Below are 18194 nucleotides of genomic sequence, written 5' to 3' on the forward strand. Positions count from 1 at the left end.
GCCGCTGCGGCTGCGACTTGACGCATTCCGGCAGGGTCTCCCGGTCCGCGTCCCTCCAGCTGACCCGGGGGCAGGTAAGGGAAGACCTCGCGCTCTGCTTTTCTGCCTCGCCCCTCCCAGCCCAGATCTTCCCCCCCCCCCGGCCCCCTTTTTCTTGTGGTTTCACCCTGCTGCAGAAAGGGGGCTGCAGCTGCGATCCCCCCCGCAGCCCCGGAACCGGGTTGGCTGGAGGCGGCTAAGTTTCTGCAAGAGGGGGGTTGAGACGCGGGAAGTGCAGGCAGGCTGCTGCAAACCCTCTGAAGTTACCGGGAGGCTTTCCTCTGCCTCCAGAGGGCTTTGGACCAGGTCCTTACATCGGAAGGATGCCCGATGTATGAATGTGTGGGAACGGGGATGTTAACACTATGGGAAAAGCATGATGCTTCTTGCTGTCTTCCCCCATCCAGCCCAGCTGAGCGTGTTGTGGTTTTTTTACCTGTCTACTTTCCCCCTCTCTCCCCTTGCAGCCTCCACCGACTGCCCGAAGCCAGCTTTATCCCCCCAGCCCAAGAGGCGGGAGGCCAGTGGAAATTGCTGTGTTGGCATTGCAAGCAATCGCATCCCAGCCCCCCTTTTTATTTATTTATTTTGGTGGTAACTCCGTGGCAGCGGCAGCAGTGATGGTCGAGTCAGGGAGAAAAGCAGCAGGATCCTGTTAAAGGCAAAAGGAACCGGCTGGGACAAGAGCCCAGCCTGGGGTTTGTGTGTGATTGACACCCCACAAACCCTTCCTCCTTGGGACACACACAGGGGACCTCTCATGCCTCCCTCCGCTCTCCTCTTTCCCCTCTGAGGTTCTCCACCCCTTATCCCTCCCTTTCGTGATTCTCTCCATCCCCAGGCCCCTTTCCCCTCATCTATTTGTCCTTCACCTTTCTGGGGTTTTCCATCCCTGATCCTCATCCTCTGTCCCCCCGCCTAAAGCTCTCCATTCTGGATCCACCACCCCTCCTTACCCCCTCTAAGGCTTTGCATCCCAGATCCCCCATCCTTCTCCTCTGAGGCTCTCCCCTCTTGGTGCTCTCCATTTCAGACCCCTCTCCCCCACCCAAGGTGTCCCTCTATATCCCTGAGACTCCCCCACCCCCTGTGCCACCATGACCGTGATGGCTGGAGAGAACATGGATGAGACCTCTGTCCTGCCAGGCCACCCCCAGGATAGCTACCAGCCAGATGCCCATGATGACCACGAGTGCTGCGAGCGGGTGGTGATCAACATCGCCGGGCTGCGCTTTGAGACCCAGCTGAAAACCCTAGCCCAGTTCCCCAACACTCTGCTGGGCAACCCCAAAAAGCGCATGCGGTATTTTGATCCATTGCGCAACGAGTACTTCTTTGACCGGAACCGGCCCAGCTTCGATGCCATCCTCTATTATTACCAGTCTGGAGGCCGGCTCCGCAGGCCAGTCAATGTGCCTCTGGACATGTTCTCTGAGGAGATCAAGTTCTATGAGCTAGGTGAGGAGGCCATGGAGAAATTCCGGGAGGATGAAGGGTACATCAAGGAGGAGGAGAGGCCCTTGCCTGAGAAGGAGTACCAGCGCCAGGTGTGGCTCCTGTTTGAGTACCCAGAGAGCTCCGGGCCAGCCAGGGTCATTGCAATAATCTCAGTCATGGTGATCCTCATCTCCATAGTCATCTTCTGCCTAGAAACTTTGCCGGATCTGAAGGAGGACAAGGACTTTACAGGGACTCTGCACCACATTGACAATTCCACCGTGATCCACAAGTCCAACATTTTCACCGACCCCTTCTTCATCGTGGAGACCCTTTGCATCATCTGGTTCTCCTTTGAGCTGGTGGTGCGCTTCTTTGCCTGTCCCAGCAAGCCCGAGTTCTTCAAGAATATCATGAACTTCATTGACATAGTGGCCATCATCCCCTACTTCATCACCCTAGGAACTGAGATGGCTGAGCAGGAGGGTACCCAAAAGGGGGAGCAGGCCACCTCTCTGGCTATCCTGAGAGTCATCAGACTGGTAAGAGTCTTTAGAATCTTCAAACTCTCCAGACATTCTAAGGGCCTCCAGATTTTGGGACAAACTCTCAAAGCAAGCATGAGAGAGTTAGGTTTACTAATCTTCTTCCTCTTCATTGGGGTGATCTTGTTCTCCAGCGCGGTGTATTTTGCTGAAGCTGAAGAACCTGAGTCTCATTTCACAAGTATCCCTGATGCTTTCTGGTGGGCTGTGGTAAGCATGACCACTGTGGGATATGGTGACATGTACCCTGTGACAATTGGAGGCAAAATCGTAGGCTCCTTGTGTGCCATCGCTGGTGTGCTGACAATTGCCCTGCCTGTACCTGTCATTGTGTCCAACTTCAACTACTTCTACCACCGAGAAACAGAAGGGGAAGAACAGGCTCAGTTACTCCATGTTAGCTCCCCCAATTTAGCATCTCACAGTGATCTGAGTCGCCGTAGCTCCTCCACAATCAGCAAATCTGAGTACATGGAAATCGAAGAGGATATGAATAATAGCATAGACAATTTTAGAGAGGCTAATCTCAGAACTGGCAACTGCACCGTAGCCAATCAAAACTGTGTTAATAAAAACAAACTGCTGACTGATGTGTAAAAAAAACAAAACAAAAAAAACACTCTCAGCTTGAAGACTTTAAGTGACTTGGTCACACTTTGTAGATGCTTTACTGGTAGTCTTTGAATGCTTTATTTATATCGTAAATGCATTGTTGCATTGCGAATTTTTGCTCAGCGATCAAGAAGTTTTCAGGATCCGTGAAAGATAACGTTTTTGGTTATTTTTAAAGGGTATTTTCCAACTGGTAAATGATAACTATTGAACTAGTCTAGTGATAAATAACAATCATACGCTTCTAAATCTAAACTTCTTTTTTCATCCTAGTTGCTTGTTTAACTTAATTTTAAACAAAACACAATAGACAATTTTAGAGATATAAAAATATGCATGGATTCCAGTACAATATTCTGCAGAACTGCACAATGCATCCAAGAAAGTGCATCAGATAAAAAACTTCAGCAAAATATATGCAGCAAGCATTTGCTGCTGTTTTGATCAACTGAAGTGTGAATTTCCCCTCTTTTGTGAAAGATGATGTAGTTCCAATCTACAAATTCATGCAGCACCTTATTAAAAATACACGTAAGCCTGGTCTTGTTGCTGTATACACCCTTAACATAGAAGAACTATTGTATAAGAAAAAAAAAAAAAAAGACAAGACATCTGCAATGCTGCTAAGTTTTCTTAAGAGCAGATGGTTTAAACACACTTTTCCCCCCTCTCCAAGACTGGAAGCAAAACTTTTAGCCCCTTTGTTGCAAGATAGCACAATGGAGTTTAATATAAGCATGTCTGAATTTGATACTATTTACTTTATAATCGCATGCCTGAAACGTTACCTCAGACAACAGGGGATAAGCTTTTGTTTGAAATGAATCTTCTAAAAATAGGTTCTTTATCTTTTCTTTTTTCTTTTCTTTTTGATTTGCATTCACCAAAAGTGCACTCCTTAATTTATTAAATATTTGATTAGTAATTTAAAGTACTGTATTTAAGTATGTATGTTAGTCAAACGGGAAAAATAACTTTTGGAGATCTAAGCATGTTCAAATATTCAGCATTATGGCCTAAATGACTAAGGTGTAGCTTGAATTGATTAATGCATGAATTCAGTAATAATAATAATAATAATTAATAATTAATAAAGCACCCTGTTGGATTGAGGGCCAGAAAGAACTGAATAGAGAGACCTGATGAGTTTCCTGCATTGCTCAGGGAAATGTGTTGGCTTCTGTCCAGGCACTGTTGGAAAGGAACATATCCCATCCCTTAAAGGGAAAACTATATGGAAAATTAAGAAGTCAAGTTATGTATAGCAACACCTAAGAACTAGTATCCTTTGTAGGTGAAATGCCTTTTGGTGCAGTCTCAGAATGTAAATGAAACTTATCTATTGTATACATCCAAATCACAGTAGCAGTTTTCTTTTGCAGTCATTATTTGAGGTCTATAGACTTTTGTACTCCCTAAAACGCACTGAAGAGACTCAACAGATTGATTTAGATAGTTGCTTAGTGCCTTTATCCTTTATCTACTGAATCGCTGAAAGTGCCTCCATGAATAGAGCTGATCATAAGTAGTGAAGGAAGGGGCAAGTCACCAACAAACATCAGGAATGTACTGTGCTATCTCCAGGCACAACAGAGAGAGAGAGAGAGAGAGAGAGAGAAGAGGAGAGCAAAGACCACCAGCACCCTAGGACATCTTTCTTCCCCTGGCAATGTGATGCTGTGGGGCTCAGCATTTGCCTCTGCCAAATAAGTCACAATCATGTTTATGCAAGACTCAAAGTTTTCCCAGATTGTTTATAGAGACAGCGCTGCCCTCATCGTTTTTGCCTTTCCTTCCCCTGAGATGGCTCTTTGGCAGCCTGCCCCGGAAGGGCTGAACACAGGAGGAACGAAGGACCATCACTTACTGCAGCATCGACAGGCAGGCAACCAGATGGGAGGGCTGCACCTTTCTTTCCCCTTGGATTCCCCAGGAGGTAGGTGAGAGAGGCTTCCCATTTCCCAGCCAAGCACACATCCCTGTCTCCCTCCCTCTTTCACTAAGCTCCCTCAGAAATCCCATAGATTTTAAATCCTATTGCAGATCATTCCAGCATCTCCCATCCGTCCCCACTGTGACCTGATGGACGGTAGCAGTGCTGGGAGAAGGAATCTTCTACAGTATGCAAGCCTTGACCAGTAGGCCTTGGAAGATGACAAACTTTCAATCTTAACCAACATAGGCACTAATCCTTTTTTTTTTCTTTAAAGGACAATGTTGAGAATCTTCATTCTGCACTTAGCATGTGGCAAGCTGCTGTTGAGCCATTTCCCATTGTACAGGCCCCCTCTTACTCCCACCCCCATCATCTACATATCAAGGCACTTATAATGTAAAAAAAAAAATTAACTCTGCAGTTATGCACAAGTCTAACATGCCAGGTTTACAGAAAGACTTGACGTCTCACCGTGTGGCTTCTATTAATATTAATGATCACTTTCCGATCAAGGACAGAGGGATCTCAAAGAACTGCAACGCATCGGATAGAACAGGGCATTAAACTCTCCAGATAGATGAGGTAGAGCTTCCTTCCCAACCCCCACCCCCACAACACACCCTTCCCACCAGAATTAAAATCTGGTGGTCACGATCTTCCGTAGTCGAGGATACAACTTCCCGTGGTCAGACTGACTTGCATGCTGCATTCAGTTCAAAACAGCAATAATCAGTTCAGTGCGGTGGGACTGATGATCAGAAAGTAGCACCTGAGAGACGAGGCCTCACTTTAGCAACATGGTTTCTACAGTAGGTGGGTAGCCGCACCTTCGTTTAACTACCAGATGGATGATTATCCTGCGTTTGTAAAGAGAAAAGTGCTGCATGCAGTGAGTCTTTTATTAGCAGGGGGTGGGGTGAATCATTAGGGTTTGGGGTGGCTTGGGGAGTCTGAATGTTGCTTACCCATTTATAGCTCATTACAAAAGAACTAAATAAGTATGGAGTACAGGGATTAACCTCATGTAGCATAGGCATGCATTTTTGGCAAGTATGACAAAAAAAGCTCTCACCCCTTTGCACTAAATGTGCTGAAATGTCTTTGTAGGCCTGAAGGTGCACTTAACAACTGCCTGTTCTTACCAATAAATGTCTTTTTCTTTTTTACATTTTCTTTTCTACTGTATTTCTTTTGGTGAATGGCTTGACCTCTAACATGAATGTTTCCTCCAGTGGGAGAGGACTGGAAATGGGCTGATGGCATATTCATTGTCTCTCCAAAGGAGAGAAAGAGGCCCTAATTCAATAGCGTGGTTTAGGGAGAGTTGTCTGTGCTAGAGTTGTCTGAAATATCACCAATCACTATGATCTTAACCTGAAATCTTTGCAGTGTGCTAAACAACAACAGGTGATCAATTCAAGAGAGAATGAAAACAAAAGGCTTTGTAGTCACCTTCCTTATTGGAATTGGTGGAAGGAGGAATGCTACAATAAAGGGCCAAATTCATTGGTGGGGTAACCCCACTGAAGTCAACACACTTGGTTCTCTTAGTACTTCAACCAGTTTGACTTTGCAACTCCATTGACTTAACTGGTTCATCTGGGTGTAAATGATCAAATTAAGCTCCTTGACTTCAGTAAAGTTACACTAGTGATGAATATGATGCAAGGCAATTAACTTCCTGTTACAAATGCTGCGTAAATGCATGGGATTAACTTTATTCTTGTAAGTGAAGTTAAGCATGTGCATGTAGGGTATGTCTACATTTGAGATGGGAGCTGTGATTCCCAGCTTGCATGGAGGTATCCACCCTAGCTCTGCTCAAACTAGCAGCCTAAAAATAGCATTGTAGCCAGGGTAACACAGCCAACAGCTTGGGCTAGCTGTTTGCAGAATAGGGGCTTGGATGCCCAAACCAATAGTCCTTGCTCAGACAATAGAACTGTTGGTTTCAATAATTCTACCCAAGTAGGGATTTCAAGGATCAAGCATTTCTTAGCAGATCAGCTACATATTCCGTAATTAATTAAAGATTGCACTAGATAGACAAATGAACCAGGGACAAATTTAGTTCTCAAGTTTTGGCTAAAAGACCATCGTTTTATTTAAACAAATGTACAGAGCGGTTTTTTTCCCCATTACAATATAGCTGAAACACAAGTGATATAAAATGCATAACTAACATTTTAAAGATAAACATAAGGAATCAAAGGTCATTTTTCCCAAGTAATGCCTGCCTTTGGACAATACGGACTCTCTTTATTTTTGGATATCTCTGCATTGTATTGAAATTAAAATAAACAGAACTTGAAATGGGAGAGGAAAAACTCATCACTTAATTTATTAAAGAAAGCTTGAAAAGGTTATGCGAAAACATGCCTAATGTATGTTTTTCTTTTTTTCTTCCTTTGACTTTAGATTGATTACCTGTACTTACAAGGGTGACATTCAAGGTTAATTTCACCCATAAAACAGAAAAGGAACATATCACAGTTTCAAAGTGCTTTCCCGTTCTGGGCTTGATCCTATATCTCATGCATACTCAGCACTTCAGTCAACTTTGGTTGGAATTTTGGATGCACAGGGTATGCAGTATCAGTTCCAAAGTGTGATTCACCTTTCTTTTTTAGGGGGTCTCTTAGTCACAGAACTAAGTCACAGGTAGAAATAGCAGGTTCTCTTCAGCAGTCTCACAACATTGTTGTAAAGAATGGGAACTACAGAACAAACATACTTTTTAAAGTGCTTTAACCAGGGAACTACATTTTTATTTTTGTTGGAGTTTTCTCAGGACAGGTATAGCACATATTGTTTTGCTATGTCCTAAAATACTACTTTAGATTAATCAAATGTGTTGATGCCTTTATTTACATCAGGAAACTTCAGGGTATTCTAACTTTTTTTTTTTTTTTTTTTTTTTGGCGTAGGTGAATTGTGCTCCACTAAGGCCAGCAATTTTTATTATCAGTGAATACTGCACCTTCATATTGTAAAAGAATGAAATAAAGCTGCGGTCTTCACTGAAATTTGTCTGAAAATATCCTATTTGTATCTCTGTAGCTCTGTTCATTTCACCTGTTCTTAGAGACTAGCAAGTATTACTCAAGGCTACAAAAAAATCCCTTTCCCTTCCTAGTCTCTCCGATAACTAAAGTGAGTACATGTGGCATTAAATTCCTTTAGATGCATTAGTCTTTGATTAATGTTGTTGTTTCAGTGACATCTCTATAATGTAATTGGGATCAAATGTATATTTTGCTTTTGTACAGAAGTAAAAAATGATATTTTTATGACTAAATGCAGCAAAAAAACCCTTATAAGATAACCTGCTAAAATGATATATGTATTTCCTTTCTATGACCTATAAACTACTTTTTTTTTTTTTTCAGGACATTGGTTTGAAACTGTAAATAACAGCTGTAGGCAGGAATGTATATGGACTCTGTGACATACCTCTGATTTTAAAGATGAAGTCTTACCAATGTTAAATATTGAAACTGAATAGTATTTATATAAAGTGCACCATCAGGGCAACAAACCATTTAAGCTGACATAGCTCTGTTTATTTCCGCAATTTGCAAATTGCTTACACTTTGAGTCAAGTATGTATCTCATTGTTACATTACTGTTCATTTTAACTTACAGCAGTTAAATAGTTTGATTTTGTCAGTTTTAGGGCATCTAATGTTACAAGTTTCTAACTTTTTATTTAAGTGCATAGTTTTCATCTATGCAATTTGACTTGCTTCTGTCACTTGCTCATCTGTTCATACTGGACGTTAATTAAAGACAATCTTTAAGGATCTTACCCAGGAATATCCTGACTTGTTATTGGCTGGAGTCGAGTTTCTCTCCTCTCCCTGCTAGACAGTTCTGTCTGAAGCCAGTGGTTGGTTAATTGATGTTTTTGCTGAAAGGTGTAGCAACTAAGAAATTGCGATGTACCTTGTGGGAAATGAGGTTCGCTGAGAGCAGGATTGTAGTGGACATTGAAAGCCTTTTGAATTTAGATCCAAACTTTGAAAGGTGATTAAGTCCAAGGGCCTGATCCACAGCCCACTGACTTCACTGGCCCCACGCAAGTAAAACCAACTGAAATTCGAGGGCTAAATTCTGCTGCCCCTGAGGTTGACAGGAGTGCTGACATTGACTTTGAGGGAAATATGTTTGGTCGTAACTGAATCTTTGTTGGTAACAATTTGCATATATTGGATCCATTCTTGCAGCTAATCTTGTGTGGCCTTGCTCTATAAATGCTAACTTTAACCAAAAGTTTTAACAACGATCTAGGTCATTACGGTCCTGATTTTTGTAAATCAAAGCAGGTTGGGGTAAAGATTTTTTTTTTCCTGAAAATGACATTTTTTCTTAGGAACATTTCACACAAACCCTTCCAATGCAGAAATGGCTGGCATGCCTTTGTTCTTTGACATGGATGTGTGAGGACGTTGCAGACATTTAATTTTGATACGTCAGCTGTCTTAAAGGTTGTTTCATTGCTCCTTTGTGAATGTGACATTTTATCCTAGTTATTATGTTATATATAAATAAGGAAATGAGATCAGATACTGAGTATCTGGTGTCTCTTTCATGCCAAAGGTATTGTGTATCCAAAGTTGAACTTTAAAGACAGGCAATATCAGTAGACATTCTTATGCCTTGTGAGAGGGAGATACACAAATGATTGAATACTGATTGTAGTTACATTTGCCTGACAATATAGAGGAAATTATATCAATGGCCATATATATATGTCACAATATATACTTACTTTCATTGAATCTCAGGTGTAAGTTGACAAAAGTTTGTCTGGTTGAACTAATGGTAACGTTTTCAGTTAATACTCTTAAAGGGGCCTGTTCTGCAAACCATTCAGTCGCCAACTCCCATTTACGTTGGTACTTCAGCAAAGTACTTAAGCATATGCCAAACTTTAAGTACATGGGCAGTCCTGTTGATTTTTACTGACTTCTGGTCATGTCTAAATCTTGCTGCTTCTTCCTGCATAACACCTCTAAGATCCAGGCTTTCCTAGCCATCCACACAGCTAAAATTCTTGTCTGGGCCCTCATCATCTTATGTCTTGACTTCTGCAACATCTACCTCTCTGGCCTTAATAAATCCCATATTTTTATGCTTACATTTATTCAAAATGTGGCAGCAAAGACCATTTTCCTGGATCCTTGATTCAACTACATCACTCCTTTCTTTGTGTCCCTCCACTGGCTCTTCCTTTTCCACCCCATCAAACTGTATTTACTTGCCTTCCCTTTTTAGGCCCTTCATGGACTGTCTCCTGCTACCTATCACCTCTTATTTGGTTTCCAGGTATCAGCCCCTGCCTGCATTCTGCCAGGAATGCCAGTCTTCAGTGCTCATTTGTAAAATTTTCCAACAAACACCTTCACACTTTCTCCCTGCTGCCCCTTCTACGTTGGAAGAGCTTGGCATAAAAACCTTCTGCCATGATGCCTACAAAAAGTTGACCATGACTAGGCAGCTGATTTGCATTGCTCATCATGTTGACCAATATCATCTCATTTTTACCTTGCATGTCACTCGCTCCTCCCCCCGCTCCATTTGTTGTATTCCCTCATCTTATACTTACCCTGGATGTTTTTAATGGAAGGACTTTATTTATGTGTTTAATGTTTATACAGTGCCTTGCATAATGGGCCTGGGACCAGTAGGTACTATTGTAATGTAAATATTGTTATTGTATTTTATTAAGTACCTTGCTGAACTGGGGCTTTTAACGGGATTCCACACATGGAGGCAGGGCTTTCAGGGTCAGGCCCAAACAGTGGTTCTACTTTCAGGAATGGCTCTGTGAAAATGTCATTGTGGGGTTCCATGTCTATTGTGTGTCAGCTCTTCTGCATCATATTTACTCATTATACAAGTAAACATGGCTTTTTCTAACTGCCAGTCCTGAAAACTTGCCTTCCATACATCACCAGTCATCTGTTGTTCAAATTCTGTCTTCAGTTACACGTGTGCAACCCCATTTTCTTCCACTGTTGGCACTGAGTTATCACAGGACCTAGGGAAAAATTTGGCTCTGCAATTGAAATTTAGTTAACAAATGTATTCATGATGTACAAGGCAGAAGAAGATCCCGCTCCTTCTCTCATATCAGTGCTGAGTCCACGGCTCTAAAAGAAGGAAATAGTAATCAAATCTTATTTTTGTCCCTAAAGTCAGCAGACTTTTAATAGAGACAGCGAGCAGATTCATTAGGTAACAAGGTGCCGTTTCTATATAATAACTTTTCTAAAAATACCCACAGTTTGAACATGAATTTAATTTACCCTCAAGTTACACTTGTAAGTTATTCAACTCACAAGAGTTATTTGATCAATGGATGGAATAATAATTGCTTTATGAATAAAGAAAAGGAGTACTTGTGGCACCTTAGAGACTAACAAATTTATTTGAGCATAAGCTTTCGTGAGCTACAGCTCACTTCATCGTGAAGTGAGCTGTAGCTCACGAAAGCTTATGCTCAAATAAATTTGTTAGTCTCTAAGGTGCCACAAGTACTCCTTTTCTTTTTGCGGATACAGACTAACACGGCTGCTACTCTGAAACCTGCTTTATGAATGAATATATTATATTCATAAAACAATTATTATTACACCTATCCATCAATTATGTATATATAGTTATGTATAATAAATGTATCCATTGCTACAGTAGCTATTAAATGGCAACCCTCATGTTTCAGGGCATAAACCACCCATTAGGTGTTTGAGCTCAGGAAGAAACTTTTCTCATAGGAATGCTGTTACATAATTGTCCACTATGGAGTTTTTATACCTTCCTCTAAAGCATCTGGTGCTCGCCACTGTCAGGAATAGTACTGTGTACTGAGTGGACTAATCTGGTATGGCTAGACACTTCATGAACCGTATTCTGTAAAGATCCACATTAGAGAGAATTCCTGTATTCCTTTAGGGCCCGGTCCAAAGCCCAGTGAAGCAAGTGGTAGTCTCTCCACTGACTTAAATGGGCTGCGGGTTAGGCCAATATTCTTTTGCTCCCTTCCCCACTGCTTAAAGAGAAGGGGATGAATCCGGTCTTACGTAAATTGAATTTAAATGAGAAGTTGATAAACGGTACTCAAGGCCTATGACAATTGCCTGTTGTATACGCCGAGATTAGTCTTTCTCAAAAATGCTCACTTTACCGTGCGTTCGAACAAGTGTTAGTGCAACGGTGCTTCAACCCATCCAGGTTTTCTAACAGCTTCTTAAAATACCTTACATTTGATTCCAGTAAAAAGAGAATAATTACAGTTTGAATAGAAACCTTGTATAGCTAGCAAGATGAAAGTGAAGTATTAGGTGCTATATTTGGTGACCTCCTCTCACTAGGTGGGAATGCTGGCACATTAGTTTCTGAAGCCTAGTGAAGTCGTGTATTTTCACAGAACAGCATCACTACTGAGCCTGCAGTCCCTCGGCTCACAGAGCTCCCATCGATTGCAGCAAGACGAAAGTGCATAGGAAGGGCTTCAAGCAGCACAAGAGGAGGGCTAATGTAACAAGCATTGCAGTTTGCACCGAAGCATTGCATTATCATTCTACTTGGCTAGCAGCAGAGGCTCTCTCTTTATAATTCACTATGAGTGAGATCAGCTGCATCTGGTTAAAGTGAAGGGCCTGATGCTCAGCACACAGGGTATGTCTACACTGAAATAAGAGATGTGACTGCAGCACATATAGGCATACCCACACTAGCTTTGAGCTAGCTAGCTTGAGTAACGATAGCAGTGTACGGCAGTATGGGCTGTACAAACCCACCTGGAACCCTAGGACTGCACTTGAGGGACTAGCCAATGCTGCTGTGGCTTCCTGGTATTATTCCAGCTAGTTAGATCAAAGCTAGCTTTGATCTATGTCCATACATGCTGCAGTCACACCTCTGACTGCAGGTAGGCATACCCAAAGATGCAGTGTAGATTGGGAGCAACTACATTGTTGTTACGCTCATGTCAACCTGGTGTAAATGAGAGGAGAATCAGACCTGTAATCCCTACATAAGTTTCAGTTCAAAAACTTTGAAAGATATGAATGATCATGATGAATAACTTCTGATAGCTCAACAGTCCAAACTTTCCTTGATTTAACTGGAATTGGCAGGGGGTATCCTCTGCCATTTCAGTGGTTAAGGGCTGTCAGTTAACAAGTAACACATTTTGTATCATTCATTCCAATAACTACAGAGTGTTCGGTGAATGACAACATTACAGGGAGACCTATTATATTTCCAAAGTCTTACTCTTTAGTGTTCGTATCTAAAATCATACGGCCTGCTTCTCTTTTCACACTGGTTTTACTCCATTGACTTCAGTGGAGTTGCTTCTGATTTATACCAATGTAGGTGAGAACAGAATCAAACCTATAGCTCAGTGTAACTCAAATCTTTATTAAAAATAATCAGGGGTTGGTGAGGCAGAAAAACCAACCAATAAAAACACAACCCTCCAAAGAAGGATTCTTCATGTTATTCTTCAAGGATTCTTCATGCTATTCCTCTGTGAATAATCAGAATAAAATATAGACATGAAAAGTTTCTCTTTCTTATTTGGAAATTTCTGCAATTGGTTAAATAATCCCAGAAGAACTGGAATATTGTAGTTTTTGGATTCTGTCATCAGAATAAAAATATGTGTGTAAAATTCTACACTAAGCTCTCATGAAAGATCCTCTTAGCTCCGATGGTCCCTACCCCTGTGCTGGACTCATCATGAGAGTTGAGATCTACCAAGAGATCTGTATCCTTGTTTTGTGAATGGAATATTGCAGATTACAATAGTTGTTTCTTTCCATCTTATTGATAAGTGCAATATCAGAACCTATATCGAATACAATAGGTGTTTTATTTCAGTGTGTAGTGTTTATCTCCAGCACAATGGTGCTGGTAGGAACTGTTTAAGCAAATGTGCTACAATAATTAAGAAAATACAAGGGAAATGGATTCCTTTGCTTCCTTTTTTGGCTAGCTGAGTGTTGCTGCTTACTTTATTTAATGAATGTTAATTGTCTTAATGGCTTTTGAGAGAAATAAACCATTTGAAAATGAATTTTATCTGAAATACATAGAGATGAATACATTGCCCATTACAATGGTCCCTACAGCTTCAACTAATGTACTTCACATTGTGTTGTTTCTGTCACACACCTCTTTTTTCAGGGCTTTGAAAAACTGAATGGAAAAGCTAACTTTCCATTGAAATGTGTGCTGTGTTGTGTTGTGTTCTGTTGACCAGGTTTCACTTTGATTAGTTGGCGTGGGCACTTTTTGTTTGGATGAGAGAAGAAAGGAAGTTTGCTAGTTTTGGGGATTCCTTGGTGTGATTTTTCTAAATTATAAGATGACTTGTTTTAAATGAATGATGTTTTACTATTCGTGGGTTTTTTGTGTGGAGTAAATTATTCTGATTTTTAATTGTCATTACTTCATGAAATGTCTAAGACACTAATATCAGAGTAGTAGGTATTGGCGATGCACAGTGACTGCATAGGCATATAAAGAAAAGGAGTACAATCCGATGGATTGTAGTTTCCAGTTGTCGAAAATAGGATTCTAGGTCACCACAGAACTGTATCATGTTCGTGGGGGTGGAGGGGCAGAAAGAGAGGCCCTGAGATAGGACAGATTCTTCTGCTGGGCTAAGAGTATAGTTGGATAGATTAACAATATTGCTGGGTGGGTTAAGGGAACCACAGTTGTGGCCCCTTGTGGCATGTAGTAGTTTAGATAGTTTAGTGTGCTTTTTCTTTTGTAGAGAAGCAAAGTGTGTGTTGTAAATGGCTTGTCTAGTTTTTGTAAAGTCCAGCCATGAGGAAGTTTGTGTGGAAGGATGGTTTTTTTATGAGAGTATCCAGTTTTGAGAGCTCATTCTTAATCTTTCCCTGTTTGCTGTGGAGGATGTTGATCAGGTGGTTCCGCAGTTTCTTTGAGAGCGTGTGGCACAAGCTGTCAGCATAGTCTGTGTGGTATGTAGATTGTAATGGATTTTTTACCTTCAGTCCTTTTGGTACGATGTCCATCTGTTTGCATTTGGAAAGGAAGATGATGTCTGTCTGTATCTGTATGAGTTTTTTCATGAAGTTGATAGATTTCCACTCCATACGGCTAAATTCAGTGCCTTGCGTAATGACAGGTTTCAGAGTAGCAGCCGTGTTAGTCTGTATTTGCAAAAAGAAAAGGAGGACTTGGGGCACCTTAGAGACTAACCAATTTATTTGAGCATAAGCTTTCGTGAGCTACAGCTCATTTCATCGGATGCATTCAGTGGAAAATACAGTGGGGAGATTTATATACAGAGTCAGAAGAGTACCCAGAAGTCACCTACTACAGGACAGGCCCAACAAAGAAAATAACAGAACGCCACTAGCCGTCACCTTCAGCCCCCAACTAAAACCTCTCCAACGCATTATTAAGGATCTACAACCTATCCTGAAGGATGACCCATCACTCTCACAGATCTTGGGAGACAGGCCAGTCCTTGCCTACAGACAGCCCCCCAACCTGAAGCAAATACTCACCAGCAACCACACACCACACAACAGAACCACTAACCCCAGAACCTATCCTTGCAAGAAAGCCCGTTGCCAACTGTGTCCACATATCTATTCAGGAGACATCATCATAGGGCCTAATCACATCAGCCACGCTATCAGAGGCTCGTTCATCTGCACATCTACCAATATGATATATGCCATCATGTGCCAGCAATGCCCCTCTGCCATGTACATTGGTCAAACTGGACAGTCTCTACGTAAAAGAATAAATGGACACAAATCAGACGTCAAGAATTATAACATTCAAAAACCAGTTGGAGAACACTTCAATCTCTTTGGTCACTCCATTACAGACCTAAAAGTTGCAATTCTTCAACAAAAAACTTCAAAAACAGACTCCAACGAGAGACTGCTGAATGGGAATTAATTTGCAAACTGGATACAATTAACTTAGGCTCGAATAGAGACTGGGAGTGGATGGGTCATTACACAAAGTAAAACTATTTCCCCATGTTTATTCCCCTCCTCCCCACCCCCCACTGTTCCTCAGACGTTCTTGTCAACTGCTGGAAATGGCCCACCTTGATTATCACTACAAAAGGTTTTTTCCCCCCTGCTCTCCTGCTAGTAATAGCTCACTTACCTGATCACTCTCGTTACAGTGTGTATGGTAACACCCATTGTTTCATGTTCTCTATGTATATAAATCTCCCCACTGTATTTTCCACTGAATGCATCCGATGAAGTGAGCTGTAGCTCACGAAAGCTTATGCTCAAATAAATTTGTTAGTCTCTAAGGTGCGACAAGTACTCCTTTTCTTTTTGCGAATACAGACTAACACGGCTGCTACTCTGAAATCTGTCATAGTCATATAGTGTCTCTAGAGCTCTTTTGAGGGTAATGTTGATCAGTGGCAATGTTGGTCTGCAGCCTTTGCGCGGTGAACCTGGTTAAGACATAAAAGCTAAACCTGGTCGTTGCTCTGAGAGAATTCCAAGGAACATGAAAGTGATGCTCACAGTGGCACTGATGATTCTGCAGGTGATTCTGTTGTCTGAACCAGTATTGAGTTGATTCCCCTGCATGGCATTAGGAAGCATTGTGTCATCCTTTGGATGACATATATACAGTAAAGCAAGGGCCTGACTAGTTGTGGTCATTAAAGATTCCATGGCATTTTCTGGTGTCCTGCGCAATTGGAGTTTTGCCTACTTAAATTCTGCCTGCAGTTTAATTTGGCATAGTATCCTTTTGTCCTTTTTTTTTCATTTGCTGTTCCTAAATGTTGTATAGTTTTTGCTGTGTGGTGTTAAAAAGCTGCTGTTTCACCTCAAAAGGAGCTGCAGTTCAGTGGTGGCTATAGCTTGCATGTCAGTTTATTAAATGTGTGAAGTGCTTTGGGAGCGTTCATGATGAAAGATGCTATATTAATATAAGTTATTATTATACTGTATAGTTGGGAGGAAACTCAAAAGCAATCTGAAACTGTATGGTATGGAGTATGTTCAATTATTAATTAAGAATAGCAGATGAAAGCTGTCTAATGCTCTATAGTACAGCAGTATTATTCCTAATGCATATTCAAAGCATACACTCTGCTGACACTGATGCGATAAATTTTTTCTGTGTCCACATGTCTCTGTTTAAATCCATTTTATAGTGCTTTAAAGTTTGTACCGAAATGCACCAAGCTGCACTGCACTTCAGTGCAGCCTCAGAACTGATCAATACATCCTCAGCAATACCATAGTATGGGCTGGAACACCAAGTGTGTCTGTAAAATAGGCACTGGAGCATTTCTTTCAGTGATACCATTAAGCTTCTTCTCCTGCTCTCCCCAAGGAACTGGATACAAGCATAGATTTTAAGACTGTAGGATCCAATTCTGCACTGCCTTGCACCTTATGTAGTTATTTGCACCTACGTAAAATACACTACAGGCCAGATCCTTGGCTGGTATCAATCAGCTTTACCATTCAGAGGTGGTAGTGTTTTACATCCAGCTTGCACAGATATGCATGACAATACAAGAAGCAAGGCTGTGGAGAATCAGGACTGTGTTTCATACAAAAAATAAGCAGAACTTTTTAAGGAACAACATGTTAAAGTCATTTCACATTCTCTTTCATGTGTCAGTGGTATATGTGTCTGAACAAAACTGTGTGACTGTATGTAACATTTGTGCCTTAAAGTAATGGAGTGAGAGGTGGGATGCAGTGATATATATAAATGCATTTCCTTGATGTAGCCCATAAATCTCACAATCATAGTGATATTTTAGCAGAGCATTATGTTTTTTTTTCTCTCTGTCTATTGTACATGTGTGGGATCTTAATTGAGAGTAGTGTAGTAAGAATCTGAATGATTGCTAGAGAACTTAGCTATTCTGGAGACCTTTACAGTGAAAGCTAAATTTTCTTCAGAACTTTAGGTATCAAGTTAACTTATTAACATCTGGAGTTCTACAGAGGGTTAGTTGTTAACAACTATCTAGAAAAGTTAGTTTAGTAGCATCAGAAGATGTTATCTGCTTTCCTGGGAGTTAATATACTCTTTGCCTTATTCTGATTTACTCTAAGGCTGCTTTATACCACTCTGGTCAGTGAGTATAAGGCCAAGTCTACCCTAGAAACTTTTGCTGTTATAATCATGTCAGTTAGGGGTGTGATTTTATTTTTTTTTACACTTTTATACCAGCAAAAGGCCTGCTGTTATTTGTAAAACACTAGCTATTTCATTCAGAGAACTGGTATAAGTTATACTGAGAAAAGGACTTTTTCGCCAGTCGAAGCTGCATCTCCACTAGGTCTATACTAAGGTCTAGTCTTCACTAGAAAAGGTTTTCTGGTAAAGCTATACCAGTACAGCCATACTGACAAACCTTTTAAAGTGTAGGCTAGACCTTAGCATAATTTATGCCCACTTTAAGGCCCTTTTTCACTGCCATATTTAGTTTAAAGGAGAATCAGATTTTCCATGTGAATCACGCAGTTATAAGTATGCAGCAAGTGAAACAGTCAGACCTTTTCATAGCATTGCATCCCTTAAGGAGCATTTCTCTTCTTCTCTGCCTTACATGTGTGTGCTTTAGT

The 18194-nt window shown here is 41.2% G+C and overlaps 1 protein-coding gene across 1 annotated transcript; it reads left to right on the plus strand.

Moving 5' to 3' along the window:
- The first annotated feature begins 1136 nt into the window (after nt 1-1136).
- On the plus strand, nt 1137-2618 carry LOC144259226 (potassium voltage-gated channel subfamily A member 1). The gene has a single exon (XM_077807413.1). The coding sequence runs from the start codon at nt 1137-1139 to the stop codon at nt 2616-2618; it is 1482 nt and encodes a 493-aa protein (XP_077663539.1).
- The last annotated feature ends 15576 nt before the right edge of the window (nt 2619-18194 follow it).

This window comes from Eretmochelys imbricata, chromosome 1, assembly GCF_965152235.1.
Source record: "Eretmochelys imbricata isolate rEreImb1 chromosome 1, rEreImb1.hap1, whole genome shotgun sequence".
In the NCBI taxonomy this organism is placed as follows: domain Eukaryota; kingdom Metazoa; phylum Chordata; order Testudines; family Cheloniidae; genus Eretmochelys; species Eretmochelys imbricata.

Excerpts from the sequence above, each read along its gene's own strand:
- LOC144259226 (XM_077807413.1), top strand. The coding sequence starts at position 1,137 with ATGACCGTGATGGCTGGAGAGAACATGGATGAGACCTCTGTCCTGCCA.